General features: G+C 36.3%; 1 protein-coding gene across 4 annotated transcripts; it reads right to left on the reverse strand.

The window, feature by feature from the left end:
* Nucleotides 1-3,874: 3,874 nt before the first annotated feature.
* Nucleotides 3,875-20,094, reverse strand: RAD51AP2 (RAD51 associated protein 2). 4 transcript variants are annotated; one of them, XM_080588196.1, is made up of 4 exons: nucleotides 17,116-20,093; nucleotides 11,738-15,783; nucleotides 9,172-9,273; nucleotides 3,876-6,631 (listed from the first exon to the last, which is right to left on the reverse strand). In XM_080588196.1, the coding sequence occupies exons 2-4, from the start codon at nucleotides 15,744-15,746 to the stop codon at nucleotides 6,513-6,515; spliced, it is 4,230 nt and encodes a 1,409-aa protein (XP_080444322.1). In that variant the 5' UTR covers nucleotides 15,747-15,783; nucleotides 17,116-20,093; the 3' UTR covers nucleotides 3,876-6,512. The 4 variants fall into 4 exon arrangements, with proteins under 4 accessions (XP_080444323.1, XP_080444322.1, XP_080444321.1 ...); XM_080588197.1 differs by lacking the exon at nucleotides 9,172-9,273 and having other exon boundaries at nucleotides 3,875-6,631; nucleotides 17,116-20,094; XM_080588195.1 differs by lacking the exon at nucleotides 3,876-6,631 and having other exon boundaries at nucleotides 6,645-9,273; nucleotides 17,243-20,094.
* Nucleotides 20,095-21,520: the final 1,426 nt, after the last annotated feature.

Here is a 21,520-nt window from a genome sequence, read left to right on the forward strand (position 1 = left end):
CTGACATTGACCTTGGCAGCACTTACAAAGGAAGAATTTTCACAAGGATGAACACATCCTACGCTGTGTCTTTGGTTTTTTGAACAGTCTTGTATCTTTTTCCAGTATTAACTATACTTATTTCTCATACCTCCATTCTTTGTACCCTATAATTATTTTCAAGCAATAACATACTAAGTACATGGGATAAAAAGAACAGTAGTATAGTGTAGTATGCAATCATAATTCAAGCCTCCCTCATCTTTTTTAAATGATCCTCTTCTGAAAATGTCAAAACATTTTTTTCTACAGCTTTCTCCCATCCTTAAAGCTATTTTACAGATCTATTGCTAATGACAGTGTTTTTTAAAAAACAAATAATAAAATATACATGTAAAATAGAAAGATATATGAAAAATGAGCATAGGACTATCCACAAAACTTATTTCATAGGGAGCAAAAGAAGAGTTATGGCACTTTCCTTACGGCACTGGCTCCAAAATCTATACCATGTTCAAATTCCCTTGATGATCACCCTTTATAGGTACCTGGAAAGTGAAGATTTCTAACACTACTTTTTTTCATAACTGTTCTTGTTACAAAGCCAGACAACTTAGAGCAGCCAGTGTTAACACAGGCATACATGAAAGTGGTCAGAGAGGCATACTGAGACAATTCAGCACCTCTCCGTTACCAATGGACCTCTTGCAGGGTGAAGATAGAAGACCAGACCAGTAGTTCACCCCAAGGGGAAAGTTATAATGTACTTCTGAAGCACAAGCATATAAGAGTTGAACTTTGGCATGCCTGAGCAGGTAAGCCCTGTTGTAACTAAGCTAAAAAAGGTCAGCTCTATTTGCTTCCTACCATGCCAGAACATCGGCAAGTTCAGGGATGAAAGCAACCATAGAGATGGAAGAAAGTAAGACAAGAAGAAGAACGTAACAGTACCTAGGATAAGGGGCACAAGTTGCTGGCTTCATTCACAGAGAAGACATTACAGTTTTTCTCAAGTAAAAGTCTTCTCCAGAAAGGTTGGGGTTGGTTGGAACGGATGAGAACAAAACTAAAGATCTGTCTTCAGACATTTATGAGACTTTACCTTTCCTACGGTCAGCACCTACCTGGTGCATACATATAGCACCTCCTTCCACTTAGGTATCCCTGGACGTGCTTCTCCAATACACTAAATAATTTTAAATTTGAGAATATTCCTTTGTCTACAGTGTAGATGAAATGAACACTGGGCTACCCGTAAATATTTTTTTTCCTTAGGAAGGAAAGAAGTTTGCTTTCTATGAACAGGTTTTTTCTTTGTAATTTTGCCTGTAATAAATATCATAGCAATAAGGAATAAATAAATTAAGAGTACACAGAGAAACTAAAAACATAAACTATAAGATTTTTGGGACACGAACCATACTTTTATTCAAGATTTACAATAAACGGTGAGTTTGTGACCAGATGTAGCCATAAACTGTATTCAAAGTCATGAAATATATCATTGCCAATATATTGTATTAGAGGCTCCGAAATTCCATTTTTAATGAGAATACATTCTGGTTATACTTTAAAACAAGGTAGGTTTAGATAGATTAGATAGATAGATAGATAGATGATAGATAGATAGATAGATAGATAGATAGATAGATAGATAGATAGATAGATGGATATCCGTGCTGGAGCATTTATTTTTCAAGTTTCTTTGGCAAGCTTTGTGTATTTTTACATATTTAAGATTTGACAGAAAGTATTTTAACAAAGAACAGGTCTAGGCATCTTAGTGCATATACTGAATAATTGTTTGTATTGAATTTTCATTATGACTCCTGGCTAAAAATACATTTTTTAATTCAAGGCGTCTTGTGGAGGGAAGATGTTAAATTACAAAATGGAACAGACACTTCTTTTAAGCTATCAACACAGTCTCTTCTATCACAACATTGACTCAGATCAAATATCAAATGGTAGCATATATTTTATAAAATGTCTGACTGTTTACTTTGGTTTACTTTGGTTATTTTATAAAATCACAATGAACTAATTTTGCCTAAGAAATTATTCATGACTTGTAAATGTTAAATTGCTGCATTTCATATAAACAGCTGTCACACTTCCATTTATCACCTGGACCAACAACAGACAAATGTTGAAAACAGTGTGGAAACCTGTCTTTATTCAGACTTAACAGAAATAATATTGAACAAAATAACTTTTAGCTTGCCCAGGTAGTTTTAAATTGTATTTTGAGTTTATCTTACACTGTCTAGAAATGGTTTGGCAAGGAACATTGTAGGTAAAGAATGTGGCCACGTATGTTCTCTAATGGTATGTGGAAATGACGTGTTGGGATGTCCCTGTTGGGAGCAGAGTGTTAAGATCAAAACTGGATGTGAATTTTAAGAGCAGAAGTTGATCTCAACCACATTAAGCTTCTTGGTAATGAATGTTCACAATAAGCCCTGGCACCATCTTGCTTGTTGGAGAACCTTTTAGTAAATGCAGTCACTCCAGCCCTTTCTCCAATTCATTCTTTCAGAAGTCTGTTGTATATTGTTTTCTTCAGAAACTGTCTTACCAGCAGTGGGAGAAGGAGCAGGGCTTCATCATGGGTCTCAATTCAATTCCCTGAAAGCGGCAGTAGTTATACTTCTAATACACAGCTGTTGTTACAAAGCTGGATTTTAGGTATTGCATTTGTTCACCTACTAACCACCCGCATTTGTCCAAAATAGCCTGAGAAAAGCAGTCTGAGCATTTCATCCATTCAAAGGTAGAAAAAAAGAGACATTCAATTACTATTTATTAAAAAATCACATTATTGGTACATATAACAGAATTCAAGTTCATTAGGTTATAATTGAATCCTTTTTGTATTAAATAAGCCATAGATATATTCATTGTTATAGAAGCTGATAAAAAAATCGTTCAAAAATTATATTTAGGCTTTTATGCATTATTATTAAAATATAAAGGCACTTCAACACCTGCATTTCTGTTACAGTCAGCATTAATAACTGAGCTTAATTAATTCAAAAAATATCACCAGATACTGTTTCTGCAATGAAAAGAAAAAAAAAATCAGAATCTATACACATTGCTTTAATAAAATATGCAAAGACATATGGCAGGATCTTCACTTGGCATTTATCTGCACAGCTTCAGTGAAGTCAATGGAACAAGGCCAATTCATATAGCTGATTTACACAGCTGAACATTCGCATCCTGCTATCCAGTGTAATAAGGTACCTGAGCTTTTTCCAGTTGATGTTTAATAGGGAAGCTAAAGTTGGCAGAAGTCCAGTCTGGCATTCCCAGTGCCAACCCTTCCTCTGTTATTTAAGATGAGGGCATGTTCCTAGCAGCTACCTCCAGCTGAATGATCAGCAAAGCATAAAGATTACATAATGTCTCAGCTGGACTAGTCTTTTCAATTGTCTGCATGGTCCAATTTTTGTCCTTTTCCTTGGTTATTTATGGTTTTGTTTGTTGGTTGGTCTTTAAGTTTGAGAATGCATTTTTATATTTCCAGTACATTTTCCAGTATACTTTGGAACATTCTTGCTAAAACTTTACACTGTTAAACACAACAAAGTTTGCTGCTGAGCATAAATTCAGTGAATTAGGATTTTGTCTCTTGCTCTGAAACAAGTGGCTCTCTGTTCTACACACAAGAGAATTCTGGTATTTTCATATGAAAGCATTAAGTAAAGAGATATCTTGCAAAAAACATTGCAAGATTCATTGATTTAAAAGTGTGCATGTTTCTGACTTCTAAATATTGTATGTAATATAGATATAAGTATACAATTATTGGTTTTATATTTATATTATTGGTATAATAATTATATTGTATATAATACCACCTAACATTTGGATATTTTAACATTTTAAGGTATCTCTAACTTGTATCAGGCTTTTTCTATCTTTTTACCAGATAATAGAGCTCTTCAGTGCAAGTGTGAGGTGTAGGGTAGGTAACAACATAGAGAGAAGATTTTTCCAAAGAGATCAGAGAATGTGTTATACAAAAATATCACTCACAAATTGTAAGAAATCCTCCTATTGTCAACATCAATCTTTATGAATCCGAGGTAGAAGCCATTGGTAAGAAGTCATTCCTGAAAACTAATTCATGTTGGAAAACACTCAAGGGACGGCTTGCCCGACTGTGAGGACAAAACTCCAGGGGAGACATTCAGATACCTATGGACCCGCTCTCAAGCCAGATATATAGTAAAAAAAAATGTTAGCTACAGGATTTTCTTCTGTCACTGCTTTCTTGTATCCAGTGAAACTTAAGCTGGTACTTCTTAGCTGATTAATTACAGGCTCACTTGCACATTCCTCAAGGGAGCTGATTAACCTCCCTGCCTTAGAAGCTGCTTCTGAATTGCTTGGAGTAGATGTGGAGGCAACCATGGCAAGAGCAAGGTATCAATGGTTTTCCCACCCAAGATCTTGGTAGAGTTGATAGCTGAGCTCCTGCTGTTCTCTGCCCTGAGGAATGCTGGATCTTGTCTGACACAGGGAAATTCCTATGATCTGCTGCTTGGCATCCTCATGGAGGTGCTGCTGCAGACAGCTGCCTTTCAACACGTGTAAAATTATCGCAGGATTTTCAAAACCAGTATGAAAATCCTGTGTGTTCTCTGAGTCCTGATCCAAATGCTAGCAACAAGAAACAGCAACGATCACCTAAATTCTTCACTTGGACTGGATTTTGTAGAATAAGTAAAAGACAAAATCATGCATTTACAAAGGTGGATGTCACGTCATCATTGGCTATAGTGACATGTTTGACTGAGGATGAGTTTTGCCTGTATGGTTCAATACCTACAAGCAGTCAATAAATGCAGTGGGGCTGGTCATGTCATATGGGTATGCCTATTTCTAAGCTTATGTGACACTTTAGGTTACAAAAACTAAGCTTGGGTCTATGGTTGGGTGCAATGATTACCTCTTAATATATTACCTTCACAGCACATTAATTTGGGTTTGTCGGTGTTATATTTAATTTGTTTTCTAATTGCCCTTTTGCTTAGCACTTTTACACTTTTACATAGGTTAGGACTACTGCTACGGGAAGAACTTTTTTTTTTTTTTTTGTCTTGTGAGCTCCAGAAATATGCTCTCCAATAGTATGGACAGTCTTAGACCTGCATCATCAAATTTTTAATGGGTCAGTGTATAAGAGACAGCTCCAGACAGATTGAAAAGGGAGCCCCCAGTGGAGCAGGCGGATGTGGCCTGGAGGAGGCTGCGGCCCATAGAGAGCCCCTGCAGGAGCAGGCCCTGGGCCGGAGCTGCAGCCCGTGGAGAGGAGCCCACGCAGGAGCAGGGGGTCTGGGGGGAGCTGCCACCCACCCGTGGGGGACCCGTGCTGGAGCAGTTTGCTCCTGGGGGATGGACCCCGTGGTATTTTCTCCCCCTGTTCCTTTGAGGACAGGGAGTGTGAGAGCAGTATGGTGGAGCAGCATGATTTGACACATAGCCACAGGTGTGAAATCACTACAGTAAGTTTTACTGCATAAAATTATTTTTTTAGAGCAGGTAAATGTCACTTACTATGTCTTTTGGACAACTTGTGGTCCACAGATAGCAATCTAGAATCCCTTGTTTTAGATCCAGCTGTTCCCAGAAACAAATGTTTATCTGATATTTTTACTATTTCATACAAGAATAATAGAAATATAAACGGAATTATAACCAGTTTCTTAAAAGTTATTACCTTATTAATTTCTCTCAACATTGTGTACTAAATTTCTTTTTCTTATTTAGGTCCCTATGAGATCAGCATCCTGATATAATTACTGTAAGGCATATTCTGAGGTTTCATCTAATTAGACTCAACTGTGTAGTGATTTATTCTTTGCACTATTGTTCTAAATTCCACAGACCCAATAGAATTCTACAGATTCTATAGAATAATTGATTTATGGATGTGTTTCCCTATCAATTCATCTTGCTCAGCTTTCCTCATGTCAGCTGCTACAAAGCATTAATATGTGTACTGAGGTTTATCATCATTCTTTCACTGCAATTGAAGTTTTCTTTGTCTAATGGGACAAGTGCATGGTACTGAAAAGAAGTCAGAGGAAACGAAGCCTAAAACATAACCTTCCTGTTTAGTAATCTAAATGTATCTTCCTGGAATTCTGCCCTACACCTCTGTAAACATTTGTAACATTTCCCTTTAAAAAAATAATTGAGTTTTAAAACTATATAATCATACATATATAAGCATTCCAATAGATGATGAATACGTCACTTTTTATTAATACCACATAAACTTTAAAACGTTCCCATTTTTCCATTAACATTTCCACTAGTAAACATTCATCATAAATCCCTTTGCTATTAAATACAGGAGAATTCCTAAATAAATCACGAACAAGTACTTGATATTAATACCTAAAGAAAACATAAGGCACAAAGATCAAACTATCAACATAGCAACTTAGCATAAAAACATTTCAACAGTTTTCAGGCAGAATGTTTTCATGTGAAGACTGGTAAGAGAACCCAGTAAGTCATTTCAGGTAAGGATGAAGCTTCTGGGGTCTAGCTTTTCTTGACAGACCAATCCTGATGGGGCCCTTGCATGTTTTAAGAGGCTGTACTCTTGCAACTTCATGTGACAGAAAGTATCCTATATAAAAAAGAGGAAAAAAAAGTGAAAGTAAAACCAGAATTGCATATGATATTCACCAGAAATATATACATCCAAGATGTGTAAATTAGATGAACATTAATTGCAGCCTCTTGGTTCTGTCACATCTCCATTTTATTCAGCTGTATTATCTAACATATGCTTTTTGGTTGAAATTGAAATCCTAGTAGCTGGGTCACGCTCACATTCTTTTTTAAATAGAAGGATCCTCAACCTAACGTTGAAAAGAAACTTTCCTAATAGACTGGCAAGTCACATATTGTCCAAAGCAATTAGCATTCTGGGAGAAGGGGGATATACCGAGAGGACAAAGCTTTAATACTTACCACTAGTCTGAGGGGTTTAGATGTGCAACTCCAAATTACCATGGGAGTTTTTATCACTCCACTGGTGATAATAATCATAATGATTCTTCTTGTGTCACTTTTTTTTTTTTTTCACCAAGTAGGATAGAAGGATGTTGATTTTCTGTTCCATAGTTTATTAGGCAAGGTATACCCCATGTGGTAACCTGGAGCATGATTCAATCATGCTTTAGAAGATATTCTGGTTTGCATACAACAGTATATTCAGTGTGGAAGAATGAAAGACCACGACCTTGTAAACTAAAGATTAGGACATTAAGGCACCTGGAAGAAGTAACAATCACACAAGAAGGAAGGTGTCAAATTTCAGGACTTTTTCCAATTTTATTTCCATGCTTCTATGAAAAGAGGAAGCAATGAGCAGTTAGCTAGTATATCAAATAGTGAGCCCATCAGAGCCTTAGGCAGGCACCAAAATTTTAAATGATGGGATGAGGAAAAAAAAAAAAAGGAAATGATGAGGTAGTACTGCCAATATATCTTTTATAAGACTCGTAAGAGTCAGTTGGAAGAGGAACTGCACACACTAAAAGTCAATCAAGTATTATGGGCTTATATGCAGCCAATAAAGCATGGTAGTTCTGAAACCATGCAGAATTGTAAAACTGATGATATATAAATCTTCTTGTCCCACTCAGGTGTCTCCTTTCTCAAACAGTTGCAGCTTTGGAGGCAACGGTCACTTCAGGTATAAAACAAAGAACTTACTGCTACCAGAAAGCATCAAACCTGTACTTCCTAACTTCTTTCTTCTAACTACAGGAACAATATGCAGGGTTATACCACAGAGCTTTGCCAGCCGAACTTTATAAATTAATAGGCTTAATAGCAAAGCAGAAAAAACAGTTATCATACCCAAAATACATAAACAACTCAAATCATGTAGGAAGATACTCAAACGTTCCATACAGTCTATTGACTGAGAATGATGAAGATGTGAACATGAAATTTTTTCAGCTCCTTCCACTGGAAGTTTATTAGGTGCCTGTTGATTCTGACAAGTACTGGAAATAAGGTATAGAGTGGCTTAGAAATGTGCTACTGCCCTAGAAATCCACATGACTGGAAAAGAGGTGATCCAGGCAATTACTGTTAAGGTTTGCTTCCAAACATATCTAGAGACGGGAACTTAAAAAAGACTAGGAAGTGATGTAGAGGAAGTAGTTGCTAGTAATAGCAAGGGAGAAAATGTATGGTTTTTTCTTCCTCTGGCCTTTTGACCCAAAGCAACAGGGGAAGAAGAAACAGAAGACGATCCAGTTTCAGTCATCTTCTGATCTTTTGCAGGAGTAAGCAAGCTCCAACACCATCTGAACAAAACTTCTAAGAAAACTAAAATAAAAATAAAAATACAGCCATATTCTTTGCAACATTTTGAATTCAGCATATGAAATAGTATCACGTAATATCTTCAGTAAAAAAAAAAAAAAAAAAGTGGGAAAAAAAAAATCAGATGTGATCTCTAAACATTCAAGATTTTTGGTCTCATTATTTCACAGAATGGCCTGAAAGAAGGAAACAACTTTCTGAATTCTGAGAACAGCAATGTGTGCACCAGTTTAAGATAGGAAATAAAAGTGAAAATATCTGTACATAATTTGCGTCAGTGAAACAGGAGCCATCTATAGCATTGTCTTACAAAGTTTTAACATTTTATTTCAAAATAAACTAATAATATTGTTTTACTGAACGTTTCCAAGCATTAGAAAAAATGTAAAAACAGGCTTTTTGAAATTCTAATAGAAACATTGCCTATATCTTTCTGAATTTTCTTTCACGAGCTGTCCAACACCACAACTCTTCCAAGAAAAGTATAGCAAATAATATTCTCATTTGTTTTGGCTGTATCAAAACAATTGAAGCTTGAAGATGTTTGTTCCAAATAGCTCCAAAAAAAAGCAAAGGAAACCCCACATTTTTTGATTTCTTCTCTTTACTCATGGAATAAAATGGCTTATCTGCATGACTTGCTCTGTAACCAAAGCCAAAGATAAGACAGCTTTCTAGTAACGTATAATTTAAAGGGAGAGAGAAAAAGAGAGAGAGAAAGAGAAGAGAAAGCTAAATGGGGAAGAAACAAATAATAGTATTTCAGAAATGAGTTTATTAGCACTGGCATTTGTGGGTATAAATAATAGAAAAATATATTCTTACCTCCCTCTTTCTGTAAATTATAATTTTGTTCCCTCGAAAGCATGCAGGACAAAAAAGCAGGGTCCCATGTGTATGGCATTTTATGAACTGAATCAAATTCGCCTTAAAGGAGAAGCATGAATGCAACATTTAAGATTTTTAACTAAATTTAAAAAAATAATAATTTTGTTTCAACTATTTGTTAATTTGTGGTTCTTGGGGATGTAAGTAAAAAAAAAATGTACACGTCATGGGAAATATTAATGAAGCTGCAAAGTCTCACGCTCAGAGGCCTGTCGAAAGTTATCTGTACACCTCATTAACTCTTTGTATAGATACAATGATGCAGTCTTTAATCCTGTGATTACATGTGTTCTCCACTTGCATGTTCTTAATCCAGACCAAGGTAGAGGAATGATCATTTAGTGAAAAATTAATCTGGTATCTTGTTAGGTTTTCATTCTCTGCGACAAGGCATGCAGCTGTAACTTGCAGTACATTATACTGTTGAAACCCCACTGAACAGAATTTCCTCCTGGGCTTTTCTGTGACACTCTTCTAATTGTTTCATTCTAATTACCTTCACAAAACCCCTGCGATCTTTGCTTTATAAATTTAGAGCTGAGTCCCTAGGAAATTGATTTCAGATGCCAAATCTGAAATGGCCATGTTTTTATCTGTGAATTTACCAAATTTTGTCCAAAGTTTATCTCTTATTGATTTAATTTACAGCTGTGAGAACTCATCGCTTTTGCAACCTGGATTTCAAATGCAAAATCTTATAAGCATATTCTTTGAAAACTGTCTGAATAATTTACCTATCATATGGGAACTATTTGGAGCTATAAAGTACTGTATTCAACTGACTTTCTTCTTGGTTTCCAGAATCATAAGTGAGGTGTATATGCTTCCTTTATTCTGGATGGAAAAAGGTCTTTCAGAATAGGTTGCTATACAAGGAACTAAGTAGGTGTCCTGGTTCCAGTTAGGACAGAGTTAAGTAGCTCATAGTAGCTGGTAGGGTGCTATGTTTTGGATTAGGATGAGAAGAGCGCTGATAACATGCTGATGTTTTAATTGTTGCAGAGCAGTGTTTACACCGGGCCAAGGACTTTTCGGCTTCTTGCTCTGTCCTGCCAGCGAGCAGGCTGGGGGTGCAGCAGGAGCTGGGAGGGGACAGACCCAGGACAGCTGACCCAAACTGGCCAAAGGGGTATTCCATACCATCTGACGTCATGCTAAACAATATATAGGGGTGGCTGGCCGGGGTGGGGGGCCGGCTGCTCGGGAATAGGCTGGGCATCGGTCAGCGGGTGGTGAGCAATTGCATTGTGCATCACTTGTTTTCTTACACATTATTATTGTTAATACTATTACCATTATCACTATTATTATTATTATTGTTATTATTATTTTCCTGTCTTAATAAACTGTCTTTATCTCAACTCACAGGCTTCACTTTCCCATTTCTCTCCCCCATCCCAGAGAGGGAGGGGGGAGGGTGAGCGAACGGCTGTGTGGTGTTTAGCTGCCAGCCGGGTTAAACCACAACAGTAGGCAAGGAAGTGCTTATGGAAATGCCTTTAGAAAGATTAAATGCAGAATATGTTTAGAAACAAATTCCACTTCCTGATTTTGAGATCTTCAGTGCTTCAAAATGCCTTCACCAACACAGCATCAATGGCCCAGAATTATCTGTTAAGGACAAATAGCTTAGAGAAATGCTTTATGAGAAATAAGCAAGGATCACCCATGACAAGTAGTGCCTATAGCTCATGAAAATGCTCAAATATATCTTTATTAATTTTACCTCAGTTAGTGTTAAACTGCCTATCTTCCCAAAGTATTTTATTGTTCAGTAAATTGAACATATTAGTATCAATGGCAGATACCACACGTGTAAATGTTGCAAGACTGGCTTTTATGTATTCCTAGGTCTAGAACAAAACCAAGAGATTTAATAAGTGACTGCCACCACTGATCACCTAACTCCAAACAATATTTTTCCGAATATTTCTCTCTGTTTTGTGATCATTCTACTCTTCCATTTTCTCAGAGAAAACAGGCTTCTGAATATTATGTAAAATTCATTTTGAAAAGGTGAAGTTGATTTCCATAATAGTAAAAAGTATTTCAGTAGAACACATTGGTTGTAAGGGAACAGTCATCTCCTTTATGCATATTGTTTTTATCTATCATGTAGTAATTGAGCCTATTCTCTCTATAAATGTGCATCTTACGGAGTCCGTGACATTTTGGGGGATTTTAAGGGTTATTATGATGAAGTTTAAGACAAAAGAGATAATCTGTAATGGAATGCATTAAGTAAAGTTTGAGATTCGCTGGCTGAATTCCAAACTACAACTGCTACTACACGATGCGCAGCAGCGGTACCAGTGTGGCTGTTTTGCATTTGGCTCTTCATAGAGAAGGACCTTTGGTTCCACAAACATTGTACAATTCAATGAAAACTCAGCTGTTGTTACAGATTTTTTTTTCAGCTAAGAAATGTACCTTTAAAGAAATATAAATATTTGCCTAAAAAATTATATTTGTTTATTGACAGTTAGTAATTCCACGTGCTTACCTTCTGCAACAGGTGAATGTATCAATTCTTCACCTAGCAGTCTTGAAATGCAATACTCCTTAGGTGCTTCTTGGTCTTCATTTTCATGTGATATTTTTTCATTAAATGAACTTTCATCACTGTCAGTTATGTTTTGCCCTTCTATAGTACCACAGACTGGAGAAGAAACACATGTTTTCTTTTCATAAACACTTTCCACATTTTCATCTATCCCCTCAGAATTATTTAACGCACGATAATTGTTATGTGAGTTTGTTTCCACACTAGATAAATTGTTTTCGTTTCCCTTGCTAATTTCATGAAACATACGTAGCTCTTCTAGCACTAAATCAAATTTCCTCTTCAGTTCAAATTCATATGTGATTTTATTTTCCGAAGGTAAATACTCATCTTTTATGTCTTCAAGACATCCATTGTTCATTACAGATAAATGCATTTTTAATTTCTCTTCTGCAGCAATGAATGTTTTAGATTCATCTTCTGAATATGACATAATCAAGTCATTCATTACACTCTCACATTGACTTTCATTAGTTACATGCATTTGTTCATCACTTATCTCTTCCTGTTTTACATATTCAAGATGTTGTTTCCAAGTTGCTGCCTCTAAACTGACAGCCTTATTTGTCTGAGTATGTCCTTGTAAAGAAAAATACACTGTTTCTTTAGCCTGTAATTGGAAGTATATATCTGTTACAGTAGGACTTCCTGTGGATAGATCGTGCATAGTGGCATGAATTCTTTCATATCGGTTTTGTTTTTCTGCACTTAAGCAACTCCTGCAGCGTCCATCATCACTTACTACTCCATCTTTACTGATTAAAGTGCTGCTATGCAGTGGTGAAGTGATAGACTGATAACCACTTATGGAACTAACAAATATATTTCCAGAACTTAAATAAGCATTTGGAAAATCTACAATTTTTTTTTCATTGGCTACATGTAAGCTGCATGCATCTATTTCTTTGCAATATTCAGGTTTCTTTGTTTGACTGTCTTGTAACAAGAGAGAACAACATTTTTCCATAGTTGTTTTTGACTGCTCAGGTAAAGCTAAAACATCTTTTGATTTATCAGACAAATTATCAATGTTTTCTGAACTACTGATAGTGTTTTCCTCAGTAGTCATTTTTTTGACAGAATTATATTGATTTACAAGCAGGAGCTGGTCAAAGTCTTCAGAATCATTATTAAGCGGAATTTTTTTGTATGTGTCAAAAATTGGAAGAGATTTTTTAGACATGAAATTATGCAAACTTATTTGTAACTTTTTGGTTTTAAAATATTCCTGGTTATCAGCTTTTACATAACTAAAAGTATCCAAGTATTTCTTCCTCTTATATATAACTTCATTTGTAGACTTTATACAATTTCTAAATCCAGTTGTTTTATGTTTTTCATTGTCATTTAAAACACAAGGTAAAGCTATAAGTCTTTCTCTATGAAAGCAGCTGATGAACATTTTCTTCAATACGTTCTTTGCCTGTTTTATTGTAGTTACTAATATTTGCTGATTTGAACATTTATAATTTACCTTTTCAAATTTAAGTTGTGAATAAGCAGGAAGGTAAGTCAAAAATCTAAGATTTGCTCTTATCAGATACTGCATTTTTGTGACTTTGGAGCAAAATATCTTCTCTAGTGAAGAACAATCACAATTGCCCTGCAGCAAAATAAGGCATTTAGAAATTAAAATTTGCTTTTTCATATCCTTTTTGTGACTTACAGACTTCAAATAGGTGCTGAGAAATCTTTCACTCCCTCTGGACAAGAGGTGGTCCTTTCTGATACATCTTCCCCTAGGTAATCCTCTTTTTTGGTTATGAAAGATGGTCCCTCTGTTTAGGAAAGTGGACTTTTCATCACCTGAAGTTCTAGAAAAATGTCTTCTCTGGCATTCATTATGCAATTCAAAACTAATGGTATTCACAAATTTAGATTTTACAATGCCTGGATAAGTTTCATATTTTTTATAAAAGTCTGTGTTTTGCCTCAGATTACTATCTGTGCATGAACTTAACTGCACTTGCTTTCTGCCACATGAAGGATGTTTCTCCACTCGCATGAACTTCCCTTCAGTTGGTAATAAAGCTTTCTTCTTATTGAAAAAGGAAGCAAGAATTGTCTTTTGTAGTTTCAGCTTCAGATGCTTTGAAACAATTGCCAGCAAATAAATGCATGTTTTATTGTTGTGGCTCCTACTGATATTGCGCTTTACTAACTCTTGAGTATAACACTGGTTGTTTAATGTTTTACAGAAATGAAAGCAATGTAGAATACCATCAGCCTGACACTTGGGCATATTTTTATGTAAAGATTCAGCCCATGTCCTGAATGCTCCAAATAACAAGTTTTGAAACGAAAACCTTAATTTAAACCATTTCTTTCCCCTCACTATATTGAAACTCACTTTTTTATCTGGAAAATTCTGCACAACAATGGGAGTACAATTACTTTCAAATACAATGTTTTTAGTTAAATATCTTTTGAAATCAAGTATTTCTTCTGTAGATAGTTTTGATGCTGCTTCATACAATCTAATATCAGCATTGGAATTACGCAGACCATGGTGAATGTCTAACTTATTTTTCTCTAATGCTTCTGTTGCTGCTAGAATGCTTTTCTGTATATTAAATGTTACCCTGTTATGACTGTTCTTCCTCCCCAATCCCTTCAAAATATCCATACTGCTGATAACTTTCTTGTTCTGAACTTTTTTAGCACTAATGTAAATGTGGATCCTTGACTTCTGGTCATCTTCACCATCTGATTTCTCCAGCATCTTATCTTTAAAATCACTTTCAACAAATATTAGATTACATTCAATATCTGTGTTGATACCTCTGAAATAAGTTGCAGATGCTTTGTCTTCTTCCGCCCAAGCACTGTACTCTTGTTTGCTAACCGACTGGTAATTCTTTTCTTTACATTCAGAACCAGCAGATGATGCTTTTACAATGTTTTCACCATTTTGCAGATTTTGGTTCCCTATCTCAGATATTTTTTGCACAGCACATATCTGTTTAGATGGCATCAAAGATGGTAGGTCTTTAGGAGTTTTCCCATCCATCTCCTTCAATTTAGTTGATGGCATTTTATTCTTTATTTTATCTGAAATACTAGGAAAATGAAATGTGTTTTCTTTCATTAAAAAATTGGGAATTTCCAGTGGCTCTATACTTTTAAAAGGTTTTGATGTTGGAATTACATATGAATTGTATTTTTCTTTATTATCTCTTTCTGTAGTAGTTTGATGACCATTATTGTAATAATCTTTGTTTTCTGTACTGCATACTTTTTCCAAAAAAATATTTTTCTTGTGTTCTATCTGTGAAAGCATAGAACTGGTACCACATAAAAATGGAACTTGCAGAAGTTGATATTGTCTCCACCTTTTATCAGAGACAGACCTATGACTTAACATTTCCATCTGAAATAAATCTCTGTTTAAAGGTGTAACTGAACAATTTTGTTTAAGTTCATTATCATCTTTTATTTTATTTTGTTCTATATTGTTGTCCTGAAGCACTTGGATGGGATTTAGTACCTGTAGATTTTTGCATGTGTTAGTAGCACTCCACACATTGCAAAACTCTGTTTCAAGAGGCTGCCCATACACATCCAAAGAAATGTCATCTTGTACAATATTTTGATCGTCATTTTCAGGACTCTGTCTTTTGGTGGACAGGTTATTTTCTAATACTCTACATGGTAATCTTTTACTATTACAAGTTTGAAAATGGGAAAATTCTCTCACACAAGTTTTTCTTGCTCTATCACAACTTTCCTTTTCTAATGCCCAGCTGTTTTGTCTTTCTGATAAATATACAGGCTCATTTGGTGGTGTCTGATACCTGTTAACACAGCAGATGCTTTGTTCTAACTTTTGCTGCTCCTCTTCCTCTATGTTTTCTTGATTACTTTCTGTTTTATCACACTTTGGATGTAAGTAGTATTCGGTTTGATTTTGTGATACAGATAAAAATGTTTGAGTACATGTGTTTTCCATGCTCAGAAAAATGAGCTGTGTACTTGTGGAGGCAGTCCTGAAAATTAAAGAAATATTGGAGTGTTAGGCATAAATTATCTTTTAATGATTTCCAAAATGTACAGAATATAAATTAGTAATTCTATTATACATACATGTTACCATGCTGATATTTGTTTGGTATGCATAACAGGAATAAAGACAGGATCACTGAAAATCATTTAAAAACAAGACCTAAAATTTAACATGGAGATTATTTACAAAAGCTGCAGATGCATACAAAATTAAAATGGGTGGTGATAATTTCACTGTGTCAACAAGTTAAAGAACATTTTTCATGTATTTGTCACACTGCAATTTTACCCAAAATGAGTACTGAGAACAAATTTAAAGAAAATAATGCTCACTGATGAATTCTTCAGAATCTGGGGAGTGGGTCCTTTAAAGTTGTTAAAAGCTGACAGGAATAGCTAGCCTTGTTTTCACTGTGGGATAATTTGTAATGTGGAGCTGTAACTATGTTTATCAAAAATGATATCAGGTATGATAAAACACTGTATCTGTCTTCATGTACAAAGAAACAGTGTTGTAGAGGATACATATCTAGATCACCACATATACTAGCCTACATGATATTTAGCTTCATGCCTCTTCAAAGTAAAAGCACACAGCAGGTACATTTACAAACTGGTATTCTAGGTACTGTGTGGAACATAATTTGAACAAAGTAACATTTCATGTACTGATAGAGGGAATTCATTATTTCTTGAAATGCAAATAATTATTAATACATAAAGGTTTAAAAACATGTAAAATAAATGCATATGCTTATATATTAGATACAAAATTTATACGTTAAATGTATTATATATATATATTAATTACAATTAAGTTCTCCAAATGTCAGTAACTTTTTTAGGGTGGTTATGTAGGTAAGCAGCAATCACATGTAACAGACTGGTTCCGTTACCTCTGAGCAACCCAGTCACCGTGCAGACCTGACCTCCGAGAGCCAATGGGAAGGAGCTCAAAATGTTTCATGAAGTATATAGTTAAGAAAACTTTATTTATTTCTTTTTTCTTAACCAAGAGCGCATGATTGAAAAGATCAAGCAGCGTTCCTAATTAGTCAGGTTTACCTCTTTAATGGCACACATAGAATAAACAAATAGATAAATATATAGATAAACAAACAAACAAATAAATAAATAAAGTGAGGATATTCCTGTGAAATGCAGAGGAAACAAATGCCCAGGCAACTTGTGGCTTTCCAGCCCGAGGCTCTCCCCCTCCCTGAGGAGGGTTTCCCTTGTTGCAGGTGATGGGTCCCTTCGTCCTGCCCCCTCCGCCCCTGCCTCTCCCTCCTGCTTTCGTTTATCCTCTGACAAACCTTTTTATTTATTTATTTTTCAGTCATTCACGGCGACCGCCTCCCGCAGCGGGCTCGCTCCTCTCCCGGAGCCCCAGCCCCGCGGCGTTCCCGCCCCGCGCAGCCCTCAGCGCCCACAGGAACCCACCGCGGCGGCGCCCCTCGGCCGCCCTCTTCCTCCCCGGGCTCTGAGTGCCCCGCACCGGGGCTGCCCTCGGAGCACGGGGCACTTCGAGCTGGGAACCTGGCCAAGTGGCCCCGGGACAACACCGCCGACCCGCTCGGTCTGCGGCGGCCCCGGCGCGGCTCCTTCCCCGCCCGCCCGCTCCCGTCGCCTCAGGGCAGGCAGAGCCTCTGGAGGCGGGAAGAATCCCTCCGCCCCACCCAGTCGCTTCACATCAGTTCTCCTCACAGTCTGAGTCTCCCTCCGCCAGGAGGAAAAAGTCCGGTGGCAGCCGCAGCTGCCCAGCCGCTGTGAGGAGGGGTGGCCACAAGTACAAGATTTGGTGCCCGAGCAAGGCGGTGATGCTGACCGAATAGCACGCGGGCAGTTATTTCTACAAGCTTTCTTCTGTCTTGCCTAATTCCAAAAAGCAGGAGGCTCTGTGTATGTAAACCCTCACATCCAAAGGTTTTTTCCACAATTCTTCTCTTGATACATTGGCAGCAGAAAAGACATTGTTTCCTTCAACTCTTTTCCCACAGTAGCAAGCATTGCTTAAGGCAACAAACTTATTCCAAAACTACCAAATATTCACACAGGTTTCTACTTCTGAAATAGGTGTCTTCTATTCCCCTGCTGAAATTCCTTTCAGAATGGTTATTTTTTAAAGTGCATACTAAACCAGCTGGTTGCTTTAACACCATTAAGGACCGACAGTAAAAATACCAATATCTTCAGGGACTTTTGCCACAAATATATTTTTGTTAAGGTGTATTTCCATGCCACAGTGATTAGGTCTCCTGAAGCCCAACACATCCATTGCACCTGGCAGCACACATTGCACTTACGAACTGTATGGAACTGAGACTTAAAATAGCTTTCTTTTCAGTATTCCTGCTTTTGTAAATAAATCTGGGTAATATCTGCTTTCTAATACTCAAGAAATAATATTAATTGAATCAATCTTTAGTTAACAAGATATGGTTCCTGTCTGTGTTTAAGCAACAAATAATCTCACTGAAATCAATTAGATTACACTCATATTTTAAAGTATTTACAACACCATATGGAACAAAGACCATGATATGAACTAGAAATAAGATTTTAAGGCAGGCAAGAGAGCAGCAGGGTCACCACAACACTTGTGTGTGCTATTCCCTTGCATTAGAGAAGCATCAAGGTGGCATTCCTGGAAGACAAGTTATTGTATTTTTCTGAAGCAGAAATGTTATCGTGTTCACAGTGCTTTCTCACATCTTCTGAGTGGAATAGCTCCTCGCTTGCCTGCCAGTGTGAAGTCCCTCACCACGCTTCGTGGGTTGCAGGTAGACAGGAGTCGGTTTAAAATTGTTCATTGTCTCTGAACACTGAAAATAACAAGGATTACATGAAAAATAAAGAAGACTTTTTTTCTTGCATCTACACCACGATAAATCAAGATTGATTATTAAAGTCCATTCAGTTGTTTCACACCTGTGGCTTATTTTGTTATATACAACTTAGCTAGCATAACCTGACAGACTTCCACTGAAGCATATTTTGCACACTTCAATTTTCAAATCATAACCAAAAATATCCATACTACTTGATTATTGATATTACAAACTGGATACAGCATATTTCTACAGATGGAGCAGGAAAAAGACATAATGATTTTCCTCACTATCAAGTTCAGTAATATTTTAATGGGATGTAAACACCACTTCACATTTTAGTTCTAGAATTTTTATAATTTCAAAAATTTTACTTTCTGTCAAATGATTATATCTCCATATCTCTCTCATATAACCTTTATTATACTATGTTTGCAAGTTGACTAATCGGGTTCAACAAAGAAGTTTCTGATGCAGTGACCAACTTCAGAAACACTCCTGTACTTCAAACTAGTGTTTAAAACATTGACTTTGTAGCACACTCACTCTCTCTCAAAATAGGAGAGAAAAACATGACAAACTATTATAAAATAAAGGTCAGGAACAAATAAAGGTCAGAAATAAATACTATGAGATTAAGTCAAATATAAACAGACAGTACCAAAAATAATGATACTAGTCTATGTGAGCTGTAAGACACTAAAATTTGGCAATTGAATTGCCAAGTGAAACAACATAATGTTACTTAACTCCTTTTTCTCAGTCTGCCTGTGCTAGCTTAATGACCGCAGCCTTGCCCTTGTACTTTATTGTAAGTAAACTGCATTTTAAGAATGGACTTCAAGTCTGTTGTAATCTTTTGTGTTTCTATCATGAAATGTAATGCAAAAAAATTCCACTCTGAAAGTAGTTCACCATGTAACACTGGTTCATTAAGGGTAATAATTAAGATTCCAAAAGTAATGTTATTCTTTAGTCGGAAATTATTTTATTATCATACTCCACCTTTTTCATCATTAAAAAGTTGCATTTGACACTCATGAACATGAAAATTAGCATTCTTAGAACTAGTATTTTACAAGTTAACTTTTTTCAATATTTTACTGTCGCACGTGTAACACAAGTATCATTAAAAGTATCCATGAAAAGAGTTGTTGCGTGAAAATATTTCACATACTTTCTATCATAACTTCTGCTGTACACCTCTAACTCACATATTTCTATATACCCATGTCATTTTGAAATAGTTTAAATAAAGACTTCCACCATTCCCTGTGTTCCTGATTAATCCATATTCTCCAATAGTTAATATTTAGCTGTTAAGCTTTTTTTCCTAAATGTTCCTTGGTAGAATAAAGATAGAACTTCAACTATACCCAGCGGACTTGCAATCATAAGGAATACCACGTGTTTCATCATATACCTTAAATCCATATTCTCAGCAGTGCTCATAATCACAAAAAAAAACAAACAAAAACCATCATATAGGAGATAACACTATGTTTCTATCAGGTTCCACGTGTATGCAACAGTTCTTCGAAAAGAGAATGATTCAGCATCTGCTTGTCCCTCAGAGCTGGACCCGGAATAAAACTGTCCCCAAAATCACAAGTTTCCATGAATTTATTTAGTAAATATTTACTAAATGCTTGGTACCATTTCTTGAGACATTATTATTTTTATATTCCATTAGTACTCAAATTGTGATTTTCCTCTTTGTTTCTACCATTCTAAATGGTGACAACTCTTTTGTGACCAACACAATGCAACCATCTTAAAAAAAAAAATGAAGCTGCTTCAAAAGGAAAATTTTTCCCTTCCAGCCTCATAAAGAGATAAATTAAAAGAAAAATACTGTTGTAAAGCAAGGGGGTTACAAAGTATCCACTCTTCAACCCTTTGAAAAGAGTTACACACATTGTCTTCTCCCTGCACTGGTCTAGCAAAGCTCCACAGCGATGACTTGAATTCTTTGAAGATGGTTTGGTGCTCTGCTTTCCACTGATAATAGACTCATCTGTTGTTTTCAAATGGAGCTTTGTTACATCTTGGGGAATACAAGAAGGACATGCAATCTTAAGATGCATTTAAGAGCTTAAACCATCCCTATGTAACTGTAGGGTGAATCATCCCCCTGTGCGACCCGTTTCTTTTGTCCACTGCAATGAAGTCACTGCTTGACTGCTTCATATCCTACACATTTGACAGCTGTCACTTTGAATAAAAGCTGTTGTTCATTGGACTTGATATATTGGACACATTCTCTTCCTATCACCCGATGCACTGTTTGATCATACCGCTCTGCTGCTGTGATCATATCATTCTCTATTATATTAATTCCCTCTACATTCCCAAAGACATTCTCATTTTCCAGCTGAAGTACCTTGTTTGCAGCTTGATTCCAAAACAGAAGCAGCAAAAAAAGATATTTCATATACAGAGCACTAGACGCAGAGATACAAAGGATCTTCATCCAATTTTACCTGCCACTATCCATCTTATTCACAAAGGGAAACAAAGAAAATAGTTACGCCTGCCAGACAGTTCAAAACTCTTTGTTATAAATCTGCAATGTTGCTGAATTCAGGTCATACACATCCAAAGGCACTCAGAATGCTGAACCCTCCCTTTCATGCTAGCAAGGCAATTAACTCAGTCCATATGATCCCTAAGCCCGACTTTTGTTCAAGATACAGTACACAACATATGGTTGTCTTCACAGAACCGTAGAAAAAATTAGGTTGGGAGGGGCTTCTGGAAATCCTCTGGACCAATCTGCTCAGAGCAGAGCCAAGCTTCAAGTTGCATCTAACTTCAATCTTTGATCAAGCTGCTCAGGGCTTTTCCAGTCAAGCTCTGAAAACCTCTACGGATGGAGATTCCCCGTTGC

Source organism: Anser brachyrhynchus (genome assembly GCF_964034855.1).
Source record: "Anser brachyrhynchus genome assembly, chromosome: 3".
Taxonomy (NCBI): domain Eukaryota; kingdom Metazoa; phylum Chordata; class Aves; order Anseriformes; family Anatidae; genus Anser; species Anser brachyrhynchus.